Raw genomic sequence first — 21,460 nt, 5'->3', positions numbered from 1 at the left:
TATTTCTAAGAGATCAAGGTCACGGTCATGTATTGAAAGCAATACATTTGTTAGTTCTAATAATCCCCAGTCTGATTTTATTATGGATAATAATGACGCATTCATGTCAAAGGGTTCTATATCACACTTGGGTGATTTGGCCATTCATATCCCTCTTAAAATTGTAAGGGACACAGAAGCTTCTCAGTCTTTTATTGTCAGTTACTTTGCCTTTTTCTGAGAAGTCTTCTTGTAATGATAGTGTTCTTATTCAGGGAGTAGAGTGCGGCGTTGTTAATGGTCCACTCCATTGTGTAAATTTTTCATCAGCCTAAGTTTCAGGACCCGCGACAGTCGTAACGGCGACTGCTTTACCCGTTGAGGGCATTCATGTATTACTAGGCAACGAAATAGCTGGAAACAAGGTTGTGGTTAATCCACTTGTAACTTGGATCAGAAAGTCGATCATATTGAAAAAGTATTTTCTGATGTATACCCAGCTCGTACAGCTTACTAGAGCTATGGTAAAGAAATCTCTTGAGAATGATGTTGATAAGGAAAGTATTCCTTTCGCTGACACATGTATTGGTCAGGCTCTTGATGAGGTCAAGTTCACTCTTTATTTTTATCAATCAAAGGGTATTGATCAGTGATCCTCGTTTAGCAACGCATTATCCTAATTATAAACGGGGGGAGATCTCCTAATTCTTTCAAAGGGTCATTAGTGAAACTTAAGCCACTGATGTACATATCTGCTAAGTTATCAAAAATGGAATTCTTATGAGAAAATCGAGACCTCCCGAGGTACCTGCTGGCGATTAGTGGTCAGTGAAATATCAAGTGGTAGTTCCAAAATCATACAGACAGGAAATACTTAGTCTGGCCAATGAAACTCACTTGACTGGTCATTTGTGGATTAATAAGACTTATCACAATATCTTGAATCACTTCTATTGGCCAAAATTCAAAAGTGATGTTTGTAAATACTGTAGATCTTGTCATACTTTTGAAATGGTAAAAAACCTAAATCAGAACATACATAAGGCTCATCTGCAACCTCTTCCTGCATTCGACGAACCATTTAGCAGAATAATGGTAGATTGTGTTGGTCCCTTACCTAAGACCAAGTCAGGTAACCACTACTTGTTGACAATAATGTGTGCGTCAACATGGTTCCCAGGGGCACATCTTTGAAGAATATTAAATCTAAAACAATAGTAAAAGCTTTGATAAATGTTCTACTCAATTTGGCCTTCCCAAATCTGCAAAATGTGATCAAGGTTCAAAATGTAGGTATGGATTTTTTCAGCGAATTATGCTTGAATTTGGCATACATCAATTTAAGTCAAAAGTGAATTTATGGTTTGATGGAACTTAATGGAGAGAACTTTTGAGTCTGGTAATATGGTTCTGTCTCTCGTTCATCTTCAAAATTTTCTTCAGATTAGGTATTATGGCCCTTATAAAGTTAAGAAGAAAATGAATGAATTAAATTATAATAATATTACCCCTGGGATCTAACTAGTTTAAAGGAATATCAGTATGTTGTGAGAGATAGCGAGGTTCATCAATCATGCAATTAATTTTAGTTGTACCTGTCCCACTCAGGATTTAAGCGAAGAAATGCAATCGGTCTCTATTGAGTTTGGAGTGACAAATCTTCGGAATTCCGAAGATATTAATAATCTGGACCAGAAACTTTCACAGTTGCAACAAGAAAGGAATGAACTTAAACAGTTATTACTTGAATATGATCACTTATTTCCAGATGTTTCTAAATTAACAACAACATAAAACTACCATGATGTTGAAATTGTAAATTCCATACCTGTGAAACAACATCCGTACAGGATGAACCCTCTCGAAAAGGAATACTTGAAAAAAGAAACTCAGTATTTGCTGGAGAGCGAATTCATAGAACCATATAAAAGTGACTAGATTTCACAATGTATGCCTGTTCCGATACTAGGTAAAACGTTCCTTATGTGCACTGATAATAGAAAGGTGAAGAGTGTGACTAAAACAGATTCATTTCCATTAGCAAGAATCGATTGGTATTATCGAAAGTGCCACGTATGTCACCAAAGTTGACCTTCTGAAAGGATTTTGTCAAATTCCATTGACGGAAATAGCAAAAGAAATTTCTTTATTCGTGACTTCAAACTTTTTCAATATTAAGTGATGCCGTTTGGGATGAAGGGTTCGCCAAGTACTTTTCAATGTTTAATGAACATGATTACCTCTGGTCTAGATAATTATGATGTTTACATCGATGACGTCGTCATCTACAACTACACCTGGGAAGAACATTTTGTGACAATTCCGAAATTATTTGACAGAGTCACTGATACAAGACTGACAATTAATTTATCCAACAGTGTGTTCTGCTTGTGTAACATTTCTAGGTCATATCGTGGGGCATGGACAAGTTAAACCGATAGATGCGAAGGTCAAGCTATCTCTGAATTCCCTGTTCCTGTCAGTAAAAAGCGGCTGATGCAGCTTGTTTAAGTCAGCATTTGCCATTGACACTTTATAAGCTCGAGTATAATCGACTATTGACTTTCAATTAATTCTATGTATTTCGGTCCAGCTGTTCTTTTGAAATTTTTCGATATTAGGAAGCTTTTTATTTGTGTTACAATGATGATGGGTAGGTAGACCTTTGTGAGAGGACTGGAGGTCATTGACCTCATGTATTTGCAGACAGTGTAAAGTGTTCAAAGCTTATACTTTATAATAAGATTGGGTCATATTCACCTGTCTCTGGTGTTAAGTTCTGCATCTACCAAACAAATATAAATTCCTTTCTTTTAGGTGAATTGTACATTTTGAAGTAGGAGAGGTGCATACTATTTGGTACATTGACCTTTGACCTAGTTATTATATAATATGATATAATGTGATTTATCCCATATAACTCATAAGAAGTTCAATAAAGCACAACTCATAGTTAAAACAATTCATTTTATTCCCAACATTTAGTTTGGTAGTAAAGCACAAATATGAAAACAGTAGCTGAAATAGTTCAAAGACTATTACATACACATTGATATAACACACAGCTTGGTACCTTATAAAACTGTTTTTGACAAGCGAGACTAAGTACAATTGTTACTTGTACAATCCCCTGCTATATCACAGATTATTGAAAAAAATAAGGTTGGCTATAGGTATAACAGTACCAATTTTACAACCCCAGGTGGGCGGAGCTTAAGGTGTAGGGAACATTGTATTCAGAAATTAACAACAACACTAGCTGTGATTGGTTCATTATGTAAAAGTTGTACTTTCTCTTAGACTTAAAAACGTTGAGCCTCTTGGCAACATGTGAGACTATGCTAATTGATATCTAACTCATATTTTGTATTTTTTTATGGTTTAAAAATTATGTGGTAACATTGCTGAATTTGTGTCTGTTGTGACTAGATAAATCTTACCCCTGTCTAGTTCCAGCAAAGTTACCTCTCTTAAATGCAATGGCGTACTTGGTTTAATCCTTGTCAAATTGACAATCTAACATTGTTCTCGGTGACAATGTGTGACATGTATGCTGAGGTAGGATAGAAAATACATTTATTTCTCAAAACATTAGCATTGAGGTCTATGGAGAAAAAAAAAACAACTGGTACCGTGATACCTGATGCAAGTGATACTGAGGATGGGGCAATAATGATTTAAGAAGCTGAAAATTGTGTTGATCATCAGTCTGTTATTTTACTAAGAAATTAAATAAGCACAAAGTAAATTATTCTACAATCGAAAAGGAATCTTTGGCTTTGATATTGGCATTACAACATTTTGAAGTTTGCATTAGATCAGCTCCTTCTATAATTATTGTGTTAGTGATCACAACCCCTTTACTTTTATCGGCAAGATGAAGAACAAAAATCAAAAACTACTAAAGTTGAATTTGTTGTAAAATGAATATAATATTGACACCAACCACATCAAGGGAAAATATAATGTAATAGCAGTTGCGCTTTCCTGTGTATAGAAATGTATTATTTCATTATTATTTTGCATCATTCGTAAGATTTTTTCTTTTGTTATCTTTTAATATAAACGACGTGTATAATTGACCTATGGTAAAACAAAAACTTTATTATACAAATCTTTCTTTTTCGTTTAGGGGGAACGTTGTTATGTATATTTAATTTAATTATTTGCTTGTTAATTATATTTAAAAAAAATATATTCCATTACATGCTATTGTAAAGTAACTTTGTTTACATGATTTTACATTTTCCAAAGTTAAGTTCAGTTCTGTTTGACCTGACTGTTATAATAATAGAAACACTGTGTCTAGTTTCTGCCCTTGATTCAGAAACAGTGGCAGTTTTTGTAAATAACTTTTTGAATTTTTTTAATTCTTACCTAGAGCAAGAACCACTGATTTCAGTTAAGTCCATACTGGGAGTATGTGATGTTAGGCATATGAAAAGCTTCTATTTTGTTTTAGAAGGATGACCATGTGACCTTCATCCGGGAATCTGTTTTGCGTCTTAAGTTAACCTTATACCATATGTTCTGTATAGAAGTAGTCAGTGGGCTTTAAGCTTTTGGGATATTAAGTTATGTTGTTGTGGCCAGTTTGGGCTGATATTTTATTTTTTTCAAATTATTGGATTTCAAGTTAATACTAAAGGTCTCTAAATTAATTCTTGTACAATGCCATTTATCGCAATTTATACAGAGTTCAAAAACTGGAATAATATTTTATGTGATTCAACAAGAGACTGTTGGCACTGCATCACTTCGTAGGTAAGAACTCACGTCATCGTCTTCTATTATGGATTTCATTGGGATTCGAACTCCGTTTCATTCAGGACTTTTTATTACTAGGATTTCTATTCTTAAATTCTTAGATTATTTTTGGATTTGATTCGTAAAACCGTAATTATTTTTTTTGTAATTTTTATCTTGATATTCTAGAGATATAAATTATTGTTTTAATTTTACAAAGTTAGTTGTTTTCAATTTTTTCCTGTGACTTTTTGTAAGACCCTAGATTCGTAACAATAGGTAGATGGAGTAGTAGCAGGTACATATGTAGAATGCGATTAATTAGTAATAAACATTAGAATTTGGATACATCTTTAAAAGTTGACTGAGACAGTCATCAGTTATATTATTCGTAGAAAAAAAAAACATTTAAACAAATCGACACATGGTGCACACGGACGGTATTTCTGTTGTTTTTTTCTCTCCACGAACTTCCAGTTTCTTCTACGTTGAATCCATTTGTCAAAAATATGTCCCCTAATTCTTAAGAAATAAATGTATCTCTAGTTCTACTTTCGTTTTCCTTTCCAAAATATATGTTTTTAAAACGCCGAATGCAAAAGCAGACTTTATTTTATAATTTCCATCACTTTTCATAAAATGCTCTAAGTTTTTAATTAACTGTTTTAGACACTTTTATATAGCCTACTACTGTGGTAAAAGTTTGTTTTACTCACTTTAAATTCCATCAATATGAACACTGATTTCTGCAGGATAATTATTTAAATTAGTCTTGCTTCAGCTTTAAGGATACTTTCTTTTTTTCGATCTTATAGTGTTCAAATTATTACAAAGTTTGTTCAGTAAATTAGCTATACAGATCAATTAACCACTCGATTGAAAACATCTGAAAATTACACCAATATATATATATATATATATATATATATATATATATATATATATATATATATATATAGACATTAGCAATGAAGTATATGGAGAAAAAAAACAATTGGTACCGTGATACCTGATGCAAGTGATATCGATACCGTGATACCTGATGCTAGTGATATCGAGACTGGAGCAATAATGATTTCAGAAGATGAAAATAGTGCATACAAAGTTCCGAGATCTATAAAAAATGGTTAATCATTTCTTTAACGTCCATTTTCATTGTTTAAAGGGAGGTCATTGAAATGGACAAATTACAAACAGCTTCACCAGTTTTGCCCCTTTTGCTGCTTAGTATTAAGGAGTAACGTGTGCTTGACAACTTATTTTAAAACAGATAGGGAAAAAAAGAAGACGCCTGTAAACGAGGAGAAAGAGAATGAAATAGAAGATTTATTAGAGTAGTTACGTATGCGTGTTTACTTATCTTGACTAAATTAGTAATTGTAAAAGTCAATAGCTAAGTACTGTTATTATCTTCCGTTTGTTGCTGAATGTCGAGTAACGTGCACGTTAACTGTCATCACAAAACTCCAGAGAAGAAAATAAGATCACCATGAACATTTACAATGTCAAACTGGCACTAAGCTGGTTCAAAGAGAAACGGTCGTTGGGTCTAAGAATTACCACAGTTTATTTTTTTTTCGCCATTTTCCATTGTGACATCATAATCTTCCCCATTTCCCACTGTGACATCATAATGTGCGGCGCTTCCATTGTGACATCATAGAAAATCATTCAGTCAGGTTTACTCTGGAATAATGACTGAAGGGGAGCTAAATAATCGCCATGTAAAGGTATGTGAAATCACATTCTAAAAAAGACACCTATATATGAAATAGTCAGGACAAATAGTTACATGAACTTGAGTTGCTTTTCATTCGAGGCTTAATGTCGATAATAGCGTACGCCAAGTGTAACAATTCTATGAAATATAAGGAATGACTTTGTTTTCCAAATATGGGCGTACTTCTGTTGCACTTCGATCTCTTCAAATTAATTCACGCATCCTATCACCGCGTCAACCACATATACAGCTTACTACGTCATAACTTTTTGTCCAAATAAAAGTACACACTACACCACTACCAAACGAACTGCCACATTATTTTATCCCAGCTTAAAAGTCTAATTAAATTAACTGGTGATATTTTAAAATTAGTCAACACAATTAAGTCATATCTAAAAGAATTCTAAGAATATTTATTTTACCTTTTGTTATCTCAGCTTCTTATAAGTACATGTACACATTCATAAATAATCGTAACTTTACCCTAAAATGCGATACACTCGTCCAACGGTTTTGAAGGGTGGTGAACCATTTGAGGCAGTCAAAATACTTCACGTTGACGTTGAATCGGTTAGTTACTTATTTCATACATCCGCCCCTTCCTGCTCCAAAGACACATACTGCAGTCGTATTGTAGGAAGCTGACGTTACAGTAGATACCTATTAGAGTCGTACTCATTGTTCTCCTTTCCTTCTCATATTTCTCTTAGAAAAGGTTTCCATATACTTGAAGGATTCTCGTCAGTGGTTACAATATACAAAACATCTCTGTCGTGTAGTGATTTGAGATCAGATCGAGTTGTATCACCATCGTTGCAACTTAGTGCTCCTTGCTAGAACTGTTATGTGTTCTCTCAGAACTTTCACCCGATCCTCGATCCTGCTACGCCTACTTAGCTTGATATATCTTTCAATAACATAGTCATAATTTGCTTCATCAAATCTATTGGTTCTCTTTTTCTATCTTTTCGTGTTAACGTTATTTCTCTGGAGTGGAAGTTGACTACATGCCGCTTCTTCAATCCCTTAATATTCAGTTGGTATAAGGTTAGCTGGCGGGTCTTTTAAAACATTATCCGGTTCATGGCATTTCTTATCGCACTTTCTAAAGTTTCTAGCAAAAAAATTCTCATTTCGATTATCAACCTCGATTTTTGTTTTTACCCTTCTAAACCGATCTCTGGCATGTTCATCATTGATCATTCTGATTACGTCTGCACGTGTTTTACATGTAGATATGTTTAATACTTCATTTTTTTTTCTCGTCTTGAAAAAAACGTGACTTGTAATGTTCCTAGTCATTTCTGTAGCGGAATCAAGTAACTAATCATTGTATCAAGCCTGAGTAATTTCCTTTCGTTTCAAAGTTCTAGTCTATTTGCCCTTTTTGTGCTGACCCATTTAACCTAACAGAATAAATTAACTGTTTGTAATATCTTTTGGAGCTACCACTTCCTTCGACAACCATTTAAACAGTATCCCTGTCCGGCTGTTTGTTCTTTAATCGGATTACTAGTACCGCTATCGGTCGGTCTTGGTTTAGTGCTATTCTAATAGTGGCCTTTCCGAATGTTGCTAATAGTTCTCCAAGTTCTGTGTCGAGGTCAAAGTTCTTTTCTACTTGTCTTGTTTCTAGAACATGACCTGACAGTCCCTTTTCACTGCTGACTTTGTTGCAGGTAGGAATATGTCTTTGTCAGACAGTGATGTTGGAATCACACAGGATTCCGACTTTGATGTTGGAATCACACAGGATTCCGATTTTGATGTTCTCAACCATTTTCTTCCTAACTAAAACATCTACAATCTGATTTATATCCAATCTTTGCTGGTAAAATAAAGACATGTTTGTTTAAAGCAGTAATATTAGAGCTAATAAAGTTTATTTGGGAAAGAAAATTCTAATTTAATGGATTTTACTTCAGAATGGCAAGGCAATGCGTGTAAATATTTGTTGTGAAGTAAGATGTTGATAATATTTACAATTTAGGAAAAATAAAAGCAAAACAAAACAACATATCAGCTCTGTATATATGCCATTCTCATAATCTTCCGTACATGCGTTAATGGCCTTAGAACACGCGGGGCCCGATTCGGAACATTTTGGATTTATGAGCGGGGCCCTTGTGAGCAAGTGCATTTGGAAATAAACTTTTTTGCCCCAGTGTTAGACATCACTAAATCTTCCACACTGCAGACATCGTAGTGATATGAATTTAAAAATTGTGAAAGCTAAGTTAACATCCCAAACAACACACACACACACACACACACACACCAGTTACAATAGAAGCTGTGACTGCAGCCTGTAGTACTAAGCATTTGTATTAAGCATTATTACTGCAGCCGCTGGTGTAATCGGATAACGCTAGTTATGGCTTGATACTAAGCATTTGTATTAAGCATTATTACTGCAGCCGTTGGTGTAATCGGATAACGCTAGTTATGGCTTGATACTAAGCATTTGTATTAAGTATTGTTATTGCAACCGCTGGTGTAATCGGATAACGCTAGTTATGGCTTGATACTAAGCGGCGTTACAAGGCTTATATAGATAGTACTCATTAATAAAATAATACGATTCAAGTATGTTCTTTTTATGACGATGTCCGTCTTAGTTAGGTGTCTCTTAGGACAGGTTTTACAGTATGACATTTTTGAGAGTCTAAATGTCGACATGTCGAAGTGATAAATAACTATTCATGTATAGTACTCGAATATGTACAGATAAATTTATTATTCTTTCACTTTCTTAACTACAGATGTTGAAGATCTGACTTAAAATTTGTCGACAACACAATACATATACTTTGAAGAAATGCCACTTCCCGTTATATTATAATGTTGACAATGATTCGTGTAATAACCTAAATGCATCCTAGTTTAGTCTTTCATTAAAAAAGAACACAACTATCGTCATATTTACTCCGTCACCAATGGTTCTTCGTTTCTTCGTCTCACTCTGCAGTTTTCTTAATAGTACAACAAGTATATTATGGACAGACTCCGTGCTGCAATTGTGACCACGTAAACAGTACACGAGAAACATGTGACCTGGAAGTAGTGGATCGGGCTTACAAAGCAGTTACTTGCATGCGCTATTGATACTATTAGTTCCAAGGTCAACAACAGTAAATAACAACAGCGACATAAATCTTTAGTTTCCATATACATGCAAGTCCATAGGCAAAAAGGCAAATATTTAAAAAATCTGAATAATTTGTATCCACTAATCTTTACAGCTGGGTTGCCATCGTGGCTGAATTGAAGGAAGACTGTCTCCGTCTTTTGAATAAACTTGTACACATGGCTGCATTAAAAAGTGAATATATTATCGGGTTTGCGGCACTGTTCAATGGCGCCAAAGACTGAACAAAGGTTGCTGTGGCATAGGTTTCAGGTGTTTTCGGTATATGTCCATACACATCAAGTAAATCATAAAGAACGTACGGACTCCAACAGAAAATGAACGCTGAAAAACAGAATATATCAGTTAGCAGAATTATATAATTTACGATAACTTAATCTGATTAAAGCTTTCATAGGACATACATTTTTTACAAATAATTGCGAAAAAGAGATTTTGAAGCACTAAATACTTTCTCAGCAGCACGTGCAATTCCAATATTGATTTATGACTGTAGTCACAAATTCATAACCGTCGGACCAGCAAACACCGGTTTGATTATTAAAGAATATATACATGTCTTCATAATTAGTCTCAATTAAGCGTAGTCATTTTTTGTCTTCACCAAGGGTCTTTGGGGTTAAAGAGGATGCACGAACACAATACACACAAGTTTCTTGAATTAAAACCATCATGAAATAAAGGAACCTGCACGAGAATATTTTTCAGGAACTGAACAATACCTACGCGATAGTAATAGAAACAAGTAAGAAAATTATTTCGAAATACGAAAAGAATTGATGAAGAATGTTTCGAGATGTGACAAAATGCAGGATATAATTCCATTCTTTAAGAGGCTTAACGGGGTGGGGTGGGGGCTGAAGCGAGTGTTTTTTCTTCTTCGAAAAATTATATCTAATAATCAATTTAAAAATTTAAAAATGTGCATATCAACGTTTTGTGTGCAACAATCGTGTTTCCTATTCATCGTTTGTCATAAGTTCCAATTGTATATTTAATCTGAGGTATGTTTAAAATGGTCTTATTTTTATTTCTATCTTATTAATTTAAGGAACAAATCGTTGCAACTGATATTTTTTTCCCGAACATTAAATGTGCATTTTTGAAGACACAAGGTGCTTGTTATAATATTCGTGATTTTATAAACCTAGAAATGTTCAAAATGTTGCAATTTGCTTGATAAACGCATACAATTCTTTTGATTACTCGTAAAAATGTATCGTAAACTGGAAGTAATATTGTACAAAATCTTTAGAAACAAAATTAAACTCAAACCGTTAGAGCTATGTTAGAATCATATATTGTTCAAGATCTTACCTTTGTGACCTTACTAGGAGATATGAGTATTCCAAGCATAAATTCTGCTTTTAGAATTGAGAGCTTGATCGTGTCTTCTGGTAGGCAACGTTTTGAGAAAACGAGGCCAGGAGACCTCATGTTACAGTACTTTCGAACGCAGCGACCAGCCATTTGATTTGTTAACAGATAATATCGAATCATTCAACACGTATTATGAAGGGACCTATTTCTATCGTCAAGAGAAAAACTTGACTCAAACCCTATTTTCTATAAAGTTTTGGTTTGTTTTCTTTATAAAATCTAGCATCTGAGAGAAAACGAAACTACGTACTTTGCCGTATCAGTAACGACATTCCCGTACCTGTTATCGCGATTCAAAATTAACTTCATTTGTTTGCTTTTTCTTAAATTGCTTGTGAAAATTTGTTAGTTATTTTGGCAAACGGCTTTTGTTTAAATTATCAGCATGAAATTACACATTAACTGGAATGAAGATACATCGACCAGAATTTCGCATGTTCGTTGTAGGGGCCAGGAATTCTGCTGTTTGCATTTAATTCGACTGGCCCGGATGGCCGGGTGATCTAAAGCGCTCGCCTTTACCGATCACTTCCATCTCTCGTCTCTCTGACTGAGCTGGAATCACGGGCCTGGCCAGTGTGGTTATGTGAGAACGCTTGCGAGTTGCTACGGGGGTTATCCCGGGTTCTTCCTCCATCAGCTATACTGGCCGCATTGTATAGCCCATTTTGTGCTGAACACTGGTGTTAAACTCCCACCTCCCAGACCGCTCCGGTGGCCTAGTGGTTAGAGCGTCCGGCTCAGATACGTTAGGTTGTGGGTTCGATCCCCGGCCGAGTCATACCAAAGACTTACAAAAATGGTATAAACAGCTGTCTCGCTTGACGCTCAGCATTAAGAGGTTAATGTTAAGCCTGGTCGGCCTGGTGTCAGGATAATGTGACTGGGTGGGACATGACGCTACATGTCTGCGGCATGATGCCCCAGTGCTAGACATCACTATAAACTGTCACACTGCTGACATCGTAGCGATATGACTGAAAAATTGTTAAAGCCAAATCTCTCTCTCTCTCTCTCACACACACACACGCACACCTTGTTGAAAAACCTTCAAAACGGGGACATCTGATTTTTACCATCAAAACGGGAACATTTTTTTAAAACAAATTATGAGCGACAATGATCTATTTTAATATGCATTTGATACATACATGTCATTTCTAATTGATTTATGGTTGATTTTCAAAAAACACTATGAGAACCTTTACCATCAGAACGGGGACACAAACATATACACGGTGTTAGAAATTATACAATCAAATATGGGACATTCAATAGGTATTTTGATTCTAAATATAAGTCAGTTCAATATAAATACTGCAGTAATCTTACCTGATAAACATAGTTTTCATCCATATTAATACACTACATTAAAATTATCAAGTTGAATCTTTATATAATGTTTGTTGTATATATAAGTAAAAATGGTGTCCAGGAGTTTGAAGAAGTTGAATTGCCAGAATTGTTTGAAAATACAGAGAATGTGCACCTTTTTCTAAACTGAAATAATCAGAGATCTGCATGCCAATCTTCAGTTAAAATAGTTTTATTGGCAAGACTACGGTTTAGAATTTAAAATGTCCCACACATTAATACACTTTAACTTTTGTGTAAAACAATTCCACTTTAGTGCAAACCCCTTCATTAATAAGCCAACGCTTGATAAGATCTCTTCAATATGAAACACACCAAAAGTTTATTTTGTATGATGGCATGGTTTAATTTTAGTGAGCTCAGGTCAGAGCCGCAATAGTGTCCCTGGAGCCAAATAGTCCCTATTAAAATCTAATTGTGTGGATTGACTGTGTGACTCCATATGCAGTATTGGTAATAGAGACTGGTAAATCGTACAGTGCAATGATCGAGAAGGGACTGTTCCGTTATCTGGAGACGCCTTTTATTCTTACTATGATAGTGCTTATGGTGTAGATTTACAGGCGAAATGAGGCTTAAAATCAGGATTTGACTTTCTTAAGGTAGCGTAGGCAAAATAGTTCCCGGTATTTTGGTGTTTGAGTTGTGATTTGTATTTTATGGTAGTTAAGTACCTGCGCTACGTTACGGAAATGTATTAAGGAGAAACACTGCATTTGTGTGGTAGGCAGGCAACTGTGAAGTTGTGATGTAAATGTGTAGATGTGATGTTGGTGGTCATGCATTAATTAGAGGAAAATTATTCTAGTTTGTTTCATTTGTTCACTAAAGAGACCTATTGTAAGTAACATTATTAATATTATGCCTTTCGCTTAGTGAAGTCAGTTGTAAATTTAATGTTGCGTATTTGTGGTCATTGATTGATTAGAGAAAAATTGATGACTGTTATCATCAGGTCCTTAGAAAAGGGGAAAACGGACTTACAGCCAGAAAGAAATGAAGCTAGCAAGAAGGATGAACGACAGACAAAAGTAACGAAGCCGACAGGCAGAGAGAGAGAGAGAGAGAGAGAGAGAGAGAGAGAGAGAGAGAATAAATAAAAAGGTGCTGACTAAACGAGAACAGAACGTGAAATCTCTGATCGTTTACCTCTGAGTCAAACAAAATTTATCTGATTGTTTTCTTTCACATTATTTATACTTAAGCCAGCATGCACATTTATGATACATCGAGAAACACTACATTAGAATATAAAAACTTGTATTTTCAGCGTCGTGACTGGTGCCATGTACAAGCACTTACTAAAATTATTTTTATTTCCGATTGGCTCAATCTTAACTTGTTGGATTTACCTCTAATGCGGTTAATTGTAGGAAAGAAATGGTATTGTAGTAAATTTAGAGTATGCGCACTTTGTCATAGCGCCCCGTTTGAAGCAATTCTTAGATTTGTGTGATTACTTGTGTGATTATTGGAATTCGGCGCCATGGAAATATTCCTAGCCCGAACTAATGAGCTAATTATTAGGAGCAAACGTCACGGAGTGAAGTGTTAGTGTGTTTCCATGATGTCCTGGTTCACTAGTAGTGCATTCCGACCACAGCCGAATGAATGTCCCTGAGTAAAATAGTCCATATTAAAATCTAGTGGTATACATTGGTAGCGTGACTGCAAGGACAGTACTTACGGTATTAAACCGGCAAATTACACAAGGGAATAAATAAAAAGGGACTTGGCAGACACCGTTTATGTCGCCATGTGGGCGAATATGGTGCAGTTATATTGGCGAAATGTGCCTGGAAAGCATACATTGACTGGCCTAAGGTGGCGGAGTTAAAATAGTTCCCATTGTTAGGGAGTACTCATATATTTTCTAAGGCGTGAACGGTTGGTGGTACGGAAACATGATAAAGGCAAAACACGCAGAGGTGCGGTTGATAGATAGTTGGCAGTTCGGTTTATATGTGGTCTTGCATTAATTAGAGGAAAATTTAGGTATAGAATGGACACGTCGGACTTTCTAATTTACAAATGAAGTTGTATGGAAGTCTTTGGAAAGTCGGGGTAAACTTATGACTTCTAGCGAGAATCGCGCCAGGGTTTGACAACTGCTCGGTCAAGTAAATACCCGTGTGCGTGTAACAGTATTATGTTTTGGTTACCATGTAGAATGTTCGTTATTATGCATCTAACTACATTTGAATGAACTAAAATAAATGTTGATATTTTGCAGTGTATTACTTATCCAAATGTGCATGGCTCTGAGTTAAATAGGAGATAAAATATACAAGCCAAGATGAATTGCTAGAATCTCTTGTCCATCGTAAAAACCGTTCATAATATCTGCATGAAAGCTTTTATTCAGTTTTCTTGGTTCCCGATCTAATTTGGCGAAATGTGTTATGAATGTTGGACTACCCATTAATACACATGTATATCGATATTGCTCTCTGTGTTAAAATAGAAAAGATATCATATATATTTGTCTATGTTTATATAAATGATTTAAATCCTGTTAGTTCTTCTTGATGCCATCTTCGGTCCGTAACACTGGTCAACAGTGAAATCATTACTGACTTGAAAAGGCCCTAATCTGTAGTATTTTGGTGTGCCGAACACGAATATAACCGTGAAAAATTTGTATTGGCTCTCGTTTTGAAGATATTCATATACCTCATTTTCTATGTTTCACTGTGTAAATTTCTCCAGTAGGACTGCAGCAACATCCGGAATAATGATGTAACATTGCATAATACCATCATGCTCACATCATCCACAGTTGATTGCATCATTTTCTGATGCAATGCAATACTAATGCCATGCGGCTGCTGAAGTAAGTTGACGTCAGCAGTGTACTATACATGTGTAGGCCTATTATACTAATGCCAGGCGGCTGCTGAAGCTGACGTAAGCAGTGTACTATAAAAAGCCCAATCAGATAGGTTCAGCATTTAAAATATTTTAGACGTTGTGCGAGACAGTTCAAGCTACTGTTACATAAAACTTATTATTTTATCCATTTACGTACAATAAAGAACAGTAATGCCTCGAAAGTGTGTTAATACCGCGGACAATTTTTGCTATATTTGTGGGGAAGTGACATTTGCCAACCAGAAGAAAAGTATCAATTCTCAAGTGAAGAAGGCATATCATCTTTACTTCGGATGCAAGGTTGGTGACCAAGACAAGCCTTGGGCTCCGCATATATGCTGTGCTACATGTACAACACAGCTTTCACAGTGGTTGAATTGCAAAAGGTCATCAATGCCGTTTGCAGTCCCAATGGTGTGGAGAGAGCCAAGCAACCACCTAAATGACTGTTACTTCTGCTTGGTTCCTCCTCTTTCCGGCGGAATAACGAAGCGAAAGAAGTCGAGAATAGTCTACCCAAACATTCCGTCTGCATTGAGACGAGTTCCACATGGTGAGGGACTTCCTATTCCAGAACCTCCAGCTGAATATTCTCTTGATTCATCTGACGAAGACAAAGGTGAGTCGACCTGTTCTTCTCCTGGTCCATCAGCATGCAGTGATCCAGATTTTCACTGTGGTGCATCATCAACCCCACACAGAATAACACAGGAAGAACTAAATGACCTGATTCGTGATTTGGACTTATCAAAGAACAAGGCAGAATTGCTAGGATCAAGACTCCAACAATGGAATCTTCTAGAAGAAGATGTCACAATTACTGCATATCGAAAGCGCCACCAGCAATTGGAGCCTTTCTTCAGAAAGGAAAGTAATCTGATATTCTGTTCCGATATTGAGGGCCTCATGAATGCTTTAAAAATCACTCATGACCCACAAGAATGGAGACTATTTGTGGACTCTTCGAAACTGAGTCTCAAGGCTGTGCTTTTGCACAATGGAAACATTCTTCCATCTATTCCAGTAGCGTATGCTGTCCACATGAAAGAGACATACGATAACTTAAGGCAGCTACTGAATTCCATTGAGTATAACAAGTACAGCTGGCACCTCTGTGGTGATTTGAAGGTAGTTGCCCTTTTAATGGGACTGCAGCAAGGATATACAAAATACATGTGTTTCTTATGCGAGTGGGATAGCCGAGCAAGGGAAATGCACTACATGAGGAAGGAATGGACTCACAGGCAGAATGTAGCCATTGGAGAGAAGAATATCCAACACCCAGCTCTGGTTGAGGCTCAGAAAATCTTGCTACCACCCCTTCACATCAAACTAGGTTTGATGAAGAACTTCGTGAAAGCCATTGACCGGACTTTGCCAGCATTCCGATACCTGCATGAAAAATTCCCTCGACTCAGCGAAGCAAAGATTAAAGAGGGAGTTTTTGTGGGTCCTCAGATTCGAGAGCTTTTCAAAGATGACCGGTTCAACAACTTGCTGGAAGGTGACGCGAAACAAGCATGGAATGCTTTTCGCCTAGTTTCTACAAACTTCCTCGGAAATGTTAGGGCAGAAAACTATAAGGAACTAGTAGAAGACATGTTGATGAAGTATAAGAAACTTGGCTGCAATATGTCTCTAAAGATTCACTTCCTTCATTCCCATTTGGATTTCTTTCCTAGCAACTGTGGTATTGTTAGTGATGAACACGGCGAACGTTTTCATCAAGATATCGCAACAATGGAACAAAGATACCAGGGAAAATGGTCCACTACAATGCTGGCTGACTACTGCTGGACACTCCTCAGAGATGCTCCCGAACAGCTGTACAAGAGACAGGCGAAGAAATCTAAGATGTAGTCAATGACTTGATTTTTTATAGGTAGGCTATTACAGTTGACCTTTTACTATTGGAATGCATTTCGTTATGTAAACATTAATTTCTTGCAGATTACAAAAAAACTAGAGCCAATTTTGCAATTTGACTGTCATATTCGTGTTCAGCACATAAAAATTGATAAGAATTGACTAATTTTATTTCAGTAACATGACTTTTGTAAAAATTTGTTGTCCAGTGTAATTCAGAAGCAAAGGGCGCAAGCCGACAGCACATCAGTGTGAATTTTCACCGCGTAAACGGGAACGCAGTTTTCCGACTGATACACATGAGGTTTTGATTCGCGTGGGACGTGTGTATTGTTGTGTATATCATGATGTGAAAAAATATCAACAGAACGGGGACATGCTCAGATACGCTTGTATTAAGGTTTGTAATATTAAATAAGGCCATGGCATTCCATTTAAGCTGATATTACAAAACGGGGACGTACCCGTTTCGAGGTGTCCCCCGGTCTGTTGGTGTGTATTCAAACTGATGTCACCGTTTCGCGCCTTTTACAAACGGACACACACACACACACACACACACACACACACACACACACACATGCACCTTTCCCAGACAAAGAGAGTTTAACTTCGTTCATCGGAATTCCACCCATCGGAAAGAGATTATATCATAAATCCATTATCAGATACGAATCTTTGCACGCAGTGAACAATGACTTTACACGTCGAAATACAAATTTTGTTCCTGGTGTAGTCGGCCCACAAGGTGTGATTTACGTGTTTATTATCATTTTAAGATTGAATTAGGAGATTTCGTATTATACGACCACACATTAATGCAATACCTACTGCAAAATTGCAAACAACTCAAAATTTTATTCTAGAAACGCGCAGTAAAAAGAGGACTTCTGGTTAATCACAATAACGATAACGACAGCTGATCGCTAGCCAGTATTGTGCTGAGATGTTTGTAGTTCGAATAAAAAAAAAAAAAACAAAACTCCACAACGAATAATCTAAATTTAGATGGAGATAAATTATGTTGAAAAAGGAAGGCATGATACTTTCCTCCTTTGCCAAGTATTTATATTTTATATTTTGTTACCTAGCACTATAGTGAAAGTCATCTTGATTGTCTTTATTTTTGCTCTGGGTATAACTCCTCTGGAACTACTTCCGCCTTCTATAATATGTTTGCGATCCGGTTGACCAGTAACAAAACGGACTGTGATTTTACCTGAAATAATAATAATAATAATAATAATAATAACGATACATGTACTAAGACTGCTGCAACAACAACAACTAATGTTACTGTTGCTACTACTACTAACAATAACAATAATCCCAATCTCAAAAGTATGGAGAAACCTTAAGTGTCGGGTGTTTGTCTTCAGTGAGTAGATCATAGCTTTTATTTACTCTTCCATATTTTATTGTTTCCATATTCTAGCAAGAACGATATGGTGTAAAATGAAAATATTTTATACTAGTCTCATTTTACGGTTTTTGATTTTTGAGACATCTTTGAAAATCTTAATGGTTATTTTTCGGAAATTATACGTTTTTTTTTTCTTGTCCTGATACCAACATTACACAATCTTCTTTATCAACAACTTCGTCGTGTCAGTCCAAAAGAGAGTCGGACGAGTGTGTGTGTGTGTGCGTATGTTAGGGAGGTAGGCTCACCATTTTGATCACCGTGTTGTTTGCTTTTGTATGACGGATTCGAGGACACATCAAATCTAAGGATGGATTTCCGCCAGATGATGACGACAATAACGGCGTAGCAGGTACCAATAATCACGGCGGGTAGTATGAATATAGCAATAGACACAAGCGTGAAATATAACTGAAAAAGAAAATAGAATCAATCACAGTAAAATGAACGTAAATAAATGTAATAATCGGGTAGAAGTATCTATTACTTTCTATTGACAGGCCCTGTACCACCCATGGATCGCCAACTGGGGCTGCCTGCCAGTTGAATGTGAAAGTAATTTAGATAACAATGCCTCGCTGACCAATAGGACGGTGGCTAGCGGTGATAGTGACTTTCAGAATGAATGGTCTGTCGTTTGGCTTGTCCGATCATCTCCAAAGTCTGCATGATTGACACCATGTATTATATGTAAAGTTAAATAGTCAAAGGTTTAAAATTTCTCATCCAATTTTCGTGAAATTTACGATTTATAATAACAATTTATTTTGCTCTCAGAGGAAAATTTGACAATATAAAGACTTCAGTTTGCATATGAATTGACATGCAAGAAATGGCGATGAGGAGCTATCTCTGTTGCGGCGACCAGTTAACTATACGTCACTTCCGGCCGCATTGTTATTGTTATTACGTCCACCAATGGTTTGCTTGTATTACGTCAAAACATTTTGATATTTTAAAGTATTTTGTTTCGATTGTTAGCATAAAGTTTTTTTTTTTTTTTAAACAAAGTCAAGTGACGCAACCTCTGTAATTAAGGCTTTCTCTTTAGTGCGATACTAAAATTCTGTACACACACAAATATTATTATTATCAGTAGAAAAGACAACCATTTAAAAGTACGGAGGGTCTTCTGACGTGTCCTGAGAATCAAATGTAGAAAAAAAAAAAAAAAAACGATAACGAAAATAATAAAATCTATAGCAAAAAAGGCCATATGAAAGGAAAATAATTATGAGTGATGAATGAGATGGTGGATATCAATCGAAATTATTAATAGGCAGCGATGTCGCAGTTATATCCCCTGCATATTCCAATTGTACAAGGATGCTGCTTGTAGTGGAGGCATTTGTTTAAAATATGTATGTATGTATGTATGTATGTATGTATGTATGTATGTATGCATGCATGCATGCATGCATGGATGGATGGATGGATGGATGGATGTATGTATGTATGCATGCATGCATGTATGTATGTATGTGTAAAACTCCTCTTTGAGCAAACTATAGATTTCATCGTTATTGACTCATCTGTTGCTCACCAGGCACATCATGGACGCGGAGATGTTGATGCGTGAACTCAATGATTACACCGATGCTTATTTCTGAGACGCTTCCCTTTTTGAGTGAAAATAATGCTGCTATACAGCATTTCGTTACGCAAACAACTCCGTGCGTCACCTCGATGCTTTCGTTCTCGTCTCCTAAACTAGAATTCAATGTGGTTTTCCCGACACCAATCAGAGCGGGACAATCTCGTACACCTGAAATGTTCCTAACGTCGTTACGCGTTTATCGTAGTTGGCTTAATCCTCTATCGTGAGCGTTTAGCGGCTTCAATGCAAACAACTCACTCTTGTTCTTGTTGGACTCGTTCGACAACGAATCAATGAATAATGAAATCCGACGAAGAATGTCGTTGGTGACCAAGCGCAATTCCAACATCAGTGGACGGGATGATCAGCCCACATTTAGCACAGCCATTGTGATTAATCTCCACGGTAAGTAGTTTACATCGATGAATCGTATATTAAACGGGTTCTTGGTTTGCTTGAATATGTTAATTAGAATCCCGTGGAAGAACCAATTCTGCGTGCAGAGCAGACGCTACCAGTCACAATATCGCGCCGGACATTGTCAGTATTACCTCGACGATTCAGGTCAATCTAATATGTGACAGCATCCGCGACAGTAACAGAAACCACGGTTTCTCTGGGTTGCATATTGTTCGGGTTTGCCCTGAATGGTGCCCCGGGTGATCTGATATCGATTACTCCCGTGTATCTTCCATGAAGCAATCATAGACTCACGCACGTATGCTTGTCCTTATGTTGACCAGGATGGGAACTTGTTGGAACTCATCTAGGACACCCAGACGGTGCACCTGTTCATTAGAAATCGACCTGATATTATTGTATACAATAACCATTGTACGTGGATGTGTGACATAAGTGCGTAATGCTTGCGCTAAGAGACCCGTTTATGCGCAATATTACAGTAACGATTTTTATGATGTCAAACGGGGATTGTTCAAAGGAGCATCAAAGATGTCTGCGGTTCTTGCCTTGAGGGTAACAGCGATAGACAAACAAGTTTCAGTGAGAGCCTTTCCTACGATCAAAAGCACTTCTGCGGATAAGTTGAAAATGTTTTGCTCATGTCCTGTTCAACTGATTTGTGATCAATGATTGATGACTCGGCAACCAATAGGTCCACAGGCGCAACCAAAGATTTACTTTCAACGACCCCCGAATTATCGATGATTTCACGTTGTCGAAGATTTAGACACCTTGAAACAACGCCTAATATATACAAAATGTCATTTGATATAACGTTGATAACGGCTGCAGCTCATGCGATTCAAAAGCAGATATGTTAGAGGCCATCGGAACAGCATCCTGTATAGTTCCAATAAAGGCGGTAGGCGATCCCTCAGCGATTATCAAAGA

General features: G+C 36.5%; 1 protein-coding gene across 1 annotated transcript in view; it reads right to left on the bottom strand.

Moving 5' to 3' along the window:
- Nucleotides 1-9,107: 9,107 nt before the first annotated feature.
- LOC149790488 (cardioacceleratory peptide receptor-like) overlaps nt 9,108-21,460 on the bottom strand; it is a gene marked incomplete at its 5' end in the record, with an annotated part of 115,401 nt that continues 103,048 nt past the window's right edge. Inside the window, 3 exons of the mRNA XM_089971392.1 lie at nt 9,108-9,920; nt 18,175-18,306; nt 18,759-18,921. Coding sequence (XP_089827518.1) covers nt 9,685-9,920; nt 18,175-18,306; nt 18,759-18,921 — 531 coding nt within the window. The remainder of the gene's footprint in view (nt 9,921-18,174; nt 18,307-18,758; nt 18,922-21,460) is intronic.

The sequence above is a fragment of the Sinohyriopsis cumingii genome, chromosome 10, assembly GCF_028554795.1.
Source record: "Sinohyriopsis cumingii isolate HCF-2022 chromosome 10, ASM2855479v2, whole genome shotgun sequence".
Taxonomy (NCBI): domain Eukaryota; kingdom Metazoa; phylum Mollusca; class Bivalvia; order Unionida; family Unionidae; genus Sinohyriopsis; species Sinohyriopsis cumingii.
The sequence above is the reverse complement of the archived record's forward strand: the minus strand, read 5'-3'. Positions and strand labels throughout refer to the sequence as shown.